Source organism: Electrona antarctica (assembly GCF_951216825.1).
Source record: "Electrona antarctica genome assembly, chromosome: 20".
NCBI classification, from domain to species: Eukaryota; Metazoa; Chordata; class Actinopteri; order Myctophiformes; family Myctophidae; genus Electrona; species Electrona antarctica.
Genome location: NC_136801.1, coordinates 132,314 through 142,543, shown reverse-complemented (window position 1 = coordinate 142,543; position 10,230 = coordinate 132,314). Strand labels below are relative to the sequence as shown.

The following is a 10,230-nucleotide window of genomic DNA, read 5'->3' as shown; positions in this document are numbered from 1 at the left end:
ATGTGAGTCTAGACCCTAACCCAGACCACCACCATGTGAGTCTAGACCCTAACCCAGACCACCACCATGTGAGTCTAGACCCTAACCCAGACCACCACCATGTGAGTCTAGACCCTAACCCAGACCACCACCATGTGAGTCTAGAGACCCTAACCCAGACCACCACCATGTGAGTCTAGAGACCCTAACCCAGACCACCACCATGTGAGTCTAGACCCTAACCCAGACCACCACCCTGTGAGTCTAGAGACCCTAACCCAGACCACCACCATGTGAGTCTAGAGACCCTTACCCAGACCACCACCATGTGAGTCTAGAGACCCTAACCCAGACCACCACCATGTGAGTCTAGAGACCCTAACCCAGACCACCATGTGAGTCTAGAGACCCTAACCCAGACCACCACCATGTGAGTCTAGACCCTAACCCAGACCACCACCATGTGAGTCTAGACCCTAACCCAGACCACCACCATGTGAGTCTAGAGACCCTAACCCAGACCACCACCATGTGAGTCTAGAGACCCTAACCCAGACCACCACCATGTGAGTCTAGAGACCCTAACCCAGACCACCACCACCATGTGAGTCTAGAGACCCTAACCCAGACCACCACCATGTGAGTCTAGAGACCCTAACCCAGACCACCACCACCATGTGAGTCTAGAGACCCTAACCCAGACCACCACCATGTGAGTCTAGAGACCCTAACCCAGACCACCACCACCATGTGAGTCTAGACCCTTACCCAGACCACCACCCTGTGAGTCTAGACCCTAACCCAGACCACCACCATGTGAGTCTAGACCCTAACCCAGACCACCACCATGTGAGTATAGAGACCCTAACCCAGACCACCATGTGAGTCTAGAGACCCTAACCCAGACCACCACCATGTGAGTCTAGAGACCCTAACCCAGACCACCACCATGTGAGTCTAGACCCTAACCCAGACCACCACCATGTGAGTCTAGACCCTTACCCAGACCACCACCATGTGAGTCTAGACCCTAACCCAGACCACCATGTGAGTCTAGACCCTAACCCAGACCACCACCATGTGAGTCTAGACCCTTACCCAGACCACCATGTGAGTCTAGACCCTAACCCAGACTAGGGTTGGGATTCGTTAGGATTTTAACGGTTCCGGATCCTTCCCGGATCCCTCTTAACGGTTCCGGTTCCTAACGGTTCCCTTAACGGATCCTAATATCATTTTGTCCTCTTTTTTTCTGACATAGATTATGCTTATATTATAACTAACCTAATCAAGTACATAATAAACACAAATGAATTAATTCAATTATTGTAAATGCACTTTACAATTATGAGGTGGCACTATTATTTAAACTTCACCACCACCTCCACCACCAGCTAGACACCACAACAATGCAATTTGTACTGTAGGCCTATATTGCAATTTGTAGCCTACTGTATATTAAATATAGCCTACAGTACACATTGCAATAATGATATTGTTGTGGTGACAAATGTTGTCTTTAATGTTCAGATTAATTTAATATGAAGGACCCCTTACCCTAATGGAAACAAGCCATAGTGCTTTCTTGGATTATAAAATCCTCTTAGCAGACCTTGTATTGAACTGTAGGCTACTTTCCTGTGCTTTTTTCTGCAAACTGTTTATAAAGTAATCAATCTATGGAGGTATATGCACCTAAACGCTGGGCTCTCAACAGCCACGCGGTTAATTTAGAGCCAAATCAAAAGCAGCTGAGTTGCTTATAAGTTGTAAAAAATAAGTGCAGACAAATTGATTTGGCTCTATAGTTAACGTGATTCATAAAATATCAGACAGAAAGTCGTCGAGTCATTGGCGTTCTAAATTAACACCATTAACAACAGTTGTACAATACGCCCAATGAAAATCTCTGTAGACGTTAGTAGTTTTTATTTTCTATTACGTTACTAGCCTGGGAAAAGTAAACCAGCCTCGCATCAGATCGTCCGATTCGTCCCCCGCCTGCTGTGGTGGAGCTGCGGGGAGAGCAGGCACGGCTTTCCGCATGGCTCACACACGCGATGTGCCTAGATTATTCTCGTGAGTTGTGGACTCGTGTAGGCATATTGATTTTGAGATGTTTCCTCAATGTGGACGTGGTGCAAAACTGCAACTGGTACAAGTTGCAACAACCTTTGCAGGGAACTATAGCATCGCATTTATTGCACTTTGCGTGCTCAGCCTCAGAGTCATTTCCCTCTCTGTTAACCAAACTTTGGAGATCTCTTCGACATACTGGCCCACTCGCTCCGCGGCGGTGACCGGTGGCTGAATGCACAGAACAGTGGGCGTATCCTCCCCGACCCCACTCACTCACGACGTGTGTACGGCTGTAATCCACGTAACTCGAAAACCGTTCGTCCCACCGACTTCAAATCCGACACACGCGTTCCACACCCCCACAAGGGAGTGCAGTGCCCGGTGTCAAGCTGGTCGGACCCACGGTTGTCCAGAACCGCCCCAAAAAGGCCTCTGCCCGGGCTCTGGACAGGGCCCACTGCCCAGGGTCCATGTATGGAGTATATGTAAATGGTGACTGACAGCACTCTCTGCCCGTGGGACAGGAACATCCTGACGGGCATGTTCCCTCCCACCTCTGGGACGGCCACCATCTACGGCCGGGACATCCGGACGGACATGGACAGCATCCGTCTGTCCCTGGGAATGTGTCCCCAGCACAACATCCTCTATAGCTAGTGAGTGTCTCTCTATCTCTCTCTCTCTCTCTCTCTCTCTCTCTCTCTCTCTCTCTCTCTCTCTCTCAATTCAATAAATTAGCTTTATTGGCATGAATGTAATGGCTACAGTATTGCCAAAGCATGAAATTCAACAAAAGAACAAAATAAAATAAAAATATAACAGAAAACAAGCAAATAGAACATTGACTTTCACAATACAATATGCAAATACTGTCATACCAGTCAAAATGTACAGTATTAAATGTGTCCGTGGTGTGTGTGTGTGTGTGTCGAGATAATGTCAAGATAATAGTCACATTGTGTATATTTTTTCTGTGTCCCTCATTTTGGGACATGCAGTCACATACTGTGCAGCCAGATGTGCTGCAGGTCCCTCTCCTAATACAATGAGTTGTTTGTCATTGTCATGTAGCTCTTTAAAATTTGGGATCAACAACTCAAATCTATTAAAATATTCAGTTATTTTTATTATTATATTTATTACATTTTAATAGAAAGTGTGTCTCAGTCTCTACCTCAGCTGAGGTACAATGACCTCACATTCTCTGTTCTGGAGGTAGGTAGGACTTCTTGTGTCATCCTTTATCTATGGCCAGACTGGTCACTCACTCTGTATTTGGTCAAGATCTCTGTCTCTGTCTCTGTCTCTGTCTCTGTCTCTGTCTCTGTCTCTGTCTCTGTCTCTGTCTCTGTCTCTCTCTCTCTCTCTCTCTCTATCTCTCTCTCTCTCTATCTGTGTATCTGTCTCTCTCTCTCTCTCTGTCTCTGTCTCTGTCTATGTCTCTCTCTCTCTGTCTATGTCTCTCTCTCTCTCTCTCTCGCTCTCACTCTCTCGCTCTCGCTCTCTCTCTCTCTCTCTCTCTCTCTCTCTCTCTCTCTCTCTCTCTCTCTCTCTCTCTCTCTCTCTCTCTAAAACCTAACCTAAGGTTTTCTGAAAACCTTCTTACTCAAAAAGTAAAAACTTCGGCCCCCGACTCTCTAACATTCTGTGCACCCTGCGTGCGTGCGTGCGTGCGTGCGTGCGTGCGTGCGTGCGTGCGTGCGTGCGTGCGTGCGTGCGTGCGTGCGTGCGTGCGTGCGTGCGGTGTCTCAGTATGACCGTGGCGGAGCACATCCTATTCTATTCGCTGCTGAAGGGACGTCCCATCGCTGAGGCCCAGGAGGAGGTGGAGAACATGCTGCAGGACCTGGGTCTGCCCCACAGGAGGGACGAGATGTCCCAGAACCTCTCAGGTATCAGAGACGTCCGCATACTTAATAATAATAAACCAACCCGTTTGTAAATCCGTCAAGATTTGAGCGAGTTATGACTGTTTCTGTTTGAGCTGCCATACAACATACTGTACTGTAGCCCCTCAGCAAGATGGCCGCCGCGTGAACGACGTCAGAGACTCCGCCTTAAGCCATCTAGACTTTATATATATCTATGGTCTCAGGTACCACAGCCAAGCCAAGCTGAAATCTCCCCTGGGTGCTGCCTCTCGCCACGCAGCGGGCCAATCACTGTCATGGCTATATCTGTGAGACAAGCATTATGCTACTGGCAGGACCCCGCCCATCTTTAAAGATCTATAAAGGGTCCATTTGGTTACCAACTCTCCATCATTTAGCTGCATGGGGACCCAGCTGGAACCTCCTCGAGGTTCACTGGCGGTCCCCCGGACCACTGGTTGAAAACCACTGAGATAGAAGCATGATGATGAACACAGCTGGGGTCCTTGAAGGGCTTCCTTACACACACACACACACACACACACGCCCACACCAACCGTCTGGCCGTGTCTGGTCTCCCCAGGGGGCATGCAGAGGAAGCTGTCCGTTGCCATGGCGTTCGTGGGCGGCGCCAAGGTGGTGATTTTGGACGAGCCCACGTCGGGGGTGGACCCGTACTCCAGACGCTCCATCTGGGACCTGATGCTCAAGTACCGTGCAGGTCAGTGACCTCTGACCCCTGACCTCTATACTCCATCTGGGACCACATGTCAGTGACCTCTGACCCCTGACCTCTATACTCCATCTGGGACCACATGTCAGTGACCTCTGACCTCTATACTCCATCTGGGACCACAGGTCAGTGACCCCTGACCTCTATACTCCATCTGGGACCACAGGTCAGTGACCCCTGACCTCTATACTCCATCTGGGACCACATGTCAGTGACCTCTGACCTCTATACTCCATCTGGGACCACAGGTCAGTGACCTCTGACCTCTATACTCCATCTGGGACCACATGTCAGTGACCTCTGACCTCTATACTCCATCTGGGACCACAGGTCAGTGACCTCTGACCTCTATACTCCATCTGGGACCACAGGTCAGTGACCTCTGACCCCTATACTCCATCTGGGACCACAGGCCAGTGACCTCTGACCCCTATACTCCATCTGGGACCACAGGTCAGTGACCTCTGACCTCTATACTCCATCTGGGACCACAGGTCAGTGACCTCTGACCTCTATACTCCATCTGGGACCACAGGTCAGTGACCTCTGACCTCTATACTCCATCTGGGACCACAGGTCAGTGACCCCTGACCTCTATACTCCATCTGGGACCACATGTCAGTGACCTCTGACCCCTATACTCCATCTGGGACCACAGGTCAGTGACCTCTGACCTCTATACTCCATCTGGGACCACAGGTCAGTGACCTCTGACCTCTATACTCCATCTGGGACCACAGGTCAGTGACCTCTGACCTCTATACTCCATCTGGGACCACAGGTCAGTGACCTCTGACCCCTATACTCCATCTGGGACCACATGTCAGTGACCTCTGACCTCTATACTCCATCTGGGACCACAGGTCAGTGACCTCTGACCTCTATACTCCATCTGGGACCACAGGTCAGTGACCTCTGACCCCTATACTCCATCTGGGACCACAGGTCAGTGACCCCTGACCTCTATACTCCATCTGGGACCACAGGTCAGTGACCTCTGACCTCTATACTCCATCTGGGACCACAGGTCAGTGACCTCTGACCTCTATACTCCATCTGGGACCACAGGTCAGTGACCTCTGACCTCTATACTCCATCTGGGACCACAGGTCAGTGACCTCTGACCCCTATACTCCATCTGGGACCACATGTCAGTGACCTCTGACCTCTATACTCCATCTGGGACCACATGTCAGTGACCTCTGACCCCTATACTCCATCTGGGACCACAGGTCAGTGACCTCTGACCTCTATACTCCATCTGGGACCACATGTCAGTGACCTCTGACCTCTATACTCCATCTGGGACCACAGGTCAGTGACCTCTGACCTCTATACTCCATCTGGGACCACAGGTCAGTGACCTCTGACCCCTATACTCCATCTGGGACCACAGGTCAGTGACCCCTGACCCCTATACTCCATCTGGGACCACATGTCAGTGACCTCTGACCTCTATACTCCATCTGGGACCACAGGTCAGTGACCTCTGACCTCTATACTCCATCTGGGACCACAGGTCAGTGACCTCTGACCCCTATACTCCATCTGGGACCACAGGTCAGTGACCTCTGACCTCTATACTCCATCTGGGACCACAGGTCAGTGACCTCTGACCCCTATACTCCATCTGGGACCACAGGTCAGTGACCCCTGACCCCTGACCCCTATACTCCATCTGGGACCACAGGTCAGTGACCTCTGACCCCTATACTCCATCTGGGACCACAGGTCAGTGACCCCTGACCCCTATACTCCATCTGGGACCACAGGTCAGTGACCTCTGACCCCTATACTCCATCTGGGACCACAGGTCAGTGACCTCTGACCCCTATACTCCATCTGGGACCACAGGTCAGTGACCCCTGACCCCTATACTCCATCTGGGACCACAGGTCAGTGACCTCTGACCCCTATACTCCATCTGGGACCACATGTCAGTGACCTCTGACCCCTATACTCCATCTGGGACCACAGGTCAGTGACCTCTGACCCCTATACTCCATCTGGGACCACATGTCAGTGACCTCTGACCTCTATACTCCATCTGGGACCACAGGTCAGTGACCTCTGACCCCTATACGCCATCTGGGACCACAGGTCAGTGACCTCTGACCTCTATACTCCATCTGGGACCACAGGTCAGTGACCTCTGACCTCTATACTCCATCTGGGACCACAGGTCAGTGACCTCTGACCTCTATACTCCATCTGGGACCACAGGTCAGTGACCTCTGACCCCTATACTCCATCTGGGACCACAGGTCAGTGACCTCTGACCCCTATACTCCATCTGGGACCACAGGTCAGTGACCTCTGACCTCTATACTCCATCTGGGACCACAGGTCAGTGACCTCTGACCCCTATACTCCATCTGGGACCACAGGTCAGTGACCTCTGACCCCTATACTCCATCTGGGACCACAGGTCAGTGACCCCTGACCCCTATACTCCATCTGGGACCTGGTGCACAGGTGAGCCAAATGACAAGGTAGGCACTTATCAGAAGCTCTTAATCCAGAGTGATTTACAGTAAGCAAGAACAACACATGGTGATACATCACATACATAGAGATAGAACAACAAGAACAACATATGGTGATACATCACATACATAGAAATAGAACAACAAGAACAACACATGATGATACATCACATACATAGAAATAGAACAACAAGAACAACACATGATGATACATCACATACATAGAAATAGAACAACAAGAACAACACATGGTGATACATCACATACATAGAAATAGAACAACAAGAACAACACATGATGATACATCACATACATAGAAATAGAACAACAAGAACAACACATGGTGATACATCACATACATAGAAATAGAACAACAAGAACAACACATGGTGATACATCACATACATAGAAATAGAACAACAAGAACAACACATGGTGATACATCACATACATATAAATAGAACAACAAGAACAACACTTGGTGATACATCACATACATAGAAATAGAACAACAAGAACAACACATGATGAAACATCAAATACATATAGGTAGTCATCAGTGTATCTGTACAGTACAATCTACTGTATGAATTTACACTATAGAGTGCTATGTCTACATAAAATGCTAACTAAAGTAAGTAAGTTGAGCCTTTGGGCTAGTCTGAAGAGGTGGGTTCTTCAGACTACAACACAGGCAACACTGACCCCTGCTGGACGGAGGAGGTACTGCTACACTACTATCATCAACACTGACCCCTGCTGGACGGAGGAGGTACTGCTACACTACTATCATCAACACTGACCCCTGCTGGACGGAGGAGGTATTGCTACACTACTATCATCCAAACACTGACCCCTGCTGGACGGAGGAGGTACTGCTACACTACTATCATCCAAACACTGACCCCTGCTGGACGGAGGAGGTACTGCTACACTACTATCATCCAAACTTTCAGTGGTGGAAAAAGTTTTAAAAAAGAAAGTGCAGTACAGAAACCCTCCGAGACTGAGACACCAAAACTAAAGAATATTTTTTATATTATTATTATTATATTTAATTTAGTATTCTTTAGCTGCATGGGGACCACCTGGAACCCTGTCAAGGACCACTGGGGGTCCCCGGACCACTGGTTGAGAACCACTGACTTAAGCCTATAATATACATTTCTTCGGCCATTTGACAATAGCCGATCTACTCCTCAGTGACCTCTCCCCCCACCCCCCCCACCCCCCCCCCCCCAGGTCGTACGGTCATCCTGTCCACCCACCACATGGACGAGGCTGACCTCCTCAGCGACCGCGTGGCCATCATCTCCGAGGGTCGTCTGCACTGCTGCGGCTCACCGCTCTTCCTCAAGAGCTGCTTCGGGGCCGGTTTCTACCTGACGCTGGTGAGGAGGATGAAGAGCGACCCGCCCAAGGTAGAGAGAACACACAGTGCCACCCTGTCACAGTGCCACCCTGTCACAGTACCACCCTGTCACAGCACCACCCTGTTAGAGTACCTACCACCCTGTCACAGTACCACCCTGTCACAGCACCACCCTGTTAGAGTACCTACCACCCTGTCACAGTGCCACCCTGTCACAGCACCACCCTGTTAGAGTACCTACCACCCTGTCACAGTGCCACCCTGTCACAGCACCACCCTGTTAGAGTACCTACCACCCTGTCACAGTGCCACCCTGTCACAGCACCACCCTGTTAGAGTACCTACCACCCTGTCACAGTACCACCCTGTCACAGTGCCACCCTGTCACAGTGCCACCCTGTCACAGTACCACCTGTCACAGTACCACCCTGTCACAGCACCACCCTGTTAGAGTACCTACCACCCTGTCACAGTACCACCCTGTCACAGTGCCACCCTGTCACAGTGCCACCCTGTCACAGTACCACCTGTCACAGTACCACCCTGTCACAGCACCACCCTGTTAGAGTACCTACCACCCTGTCACAGTACCACCCTGCCACAGTACCACCCTGTCACAGCACCACCCTGTTAGAGTACCACCCTGTCACAGCACCACCCTGTTAGAGTACCTACCACCCTGTCACAGTACCACCCTGCCACAGTACCACCCTGTCACAGCACCACCCTGTTAGAGTACCACCCTGTCACAGCACCACCCTGTTAGAGTACCTACCACCCTGTCACAGTACCACCCTGTTAGAGTACCTACCACCCTGTCACAGCACCACCCTGTTAGAGTACCTACCACCCTGTCACAGTACCACCCTGTTGATTTAGTGGTGATTTTATATCTAATTACATTTTTATCCCACAATTTAAATTATCGAATGTAATCCTGGACACTACACTTCCTCTGCCAACCTGGGGGGGCAGCGGACAGACCTCATCCTTCCTTCTATGCATGAGGAGTCCAAGCTGCTCCTTTTCACCTGACCGAGGGGGGGAGTTTCCCCGGCCGGACGTAGCACGTGGAAGGAACACGTTATTCCGACCAGTTCCTTTCCCCTCCATCAGGCGCCCCGGCTGGCCAGGGGGAGGCAGTATAGAGACCAGCTCCTTTCCCCTCCGTCAGGCGCCCCGGCTGGCCAGGGGGAGGCAGTATAGAGACCAGTTCCTTTCCCCTCCATCAGGCGCCCCGGCTGGCCAGGGGGAGGCAGTATAGAGACCAGCTCCTTTCCCCTCCGTCAGGCGCCCCGGCTGGCCAGGGGGAGGCAGTATAGAGACCAGTTCCTTTCCCCTCCGTCAGGCGCCCCGGCTGGCCAGGGGGAGGCAGTATAGAGACCAGTTCCTTTCCCCTCCATCAGGCGCCCCGGCTGGCCAGGGGGAGGCAGTATAGAGACCAGTTCCTTTCCCCTCCATCAGGCGCCCCGGCTGGCCAGGGGGAGGCAGTATAGAGACCAGCTCCTTTCCCCTCCATCAGGCGCCCCGGCTGGCCAGGGGGAGGCAGTATAGAGACCAGTTCCTTTCCCCTCCATCAGGCGCCCCGGCTGGCCAGGGGGAGGCAGTATAGAGACCAGTTCCTTTCCCCTCCATCAGGCGCCCCGGCTGGCCAGGGGGAGGCAGTATAGAGACCAGGATTACAAACTCAGTGATGATTTTGACAGCACA

At 51.1% G+C, this 10,230-nt stretch overlaps 1 protein-coding gene across 1 annotated transcript in view; it reads left to right on the top strand.

The window, feature by feature from the left end:
* The window catches only part of LOC306912809 (retinal-specific phospholipid-transporting ATPase ABCA4-like), a gene marked incomplete at its 3' end in the record, with an annotated part of 193,394 nt that overhangs the window by 61,610 nt on the left and 121,554 nt on the right, over positions 1–10,230 (top strand). Inside the window, exons 19-22 of the mRNA XM_079489265.1 lie at positions 2,583–2,714; positions 3,811–3,950; positions 4,513–4,650; positions 8,391–8,569. Coding sequence (XP_079345391.1) covers positions 2,583–2,714; positions 3,811–3,950; positions 4,513–4,650; positions 8,391–8,569 — 589 coding nt within the window. The remainder of the gene's footprint in view (positions 1–2,582; positions 2,715–3,810; positions 3,951–4,512; positions 4,651–8,390; positions 8,570–10,230) is intronic.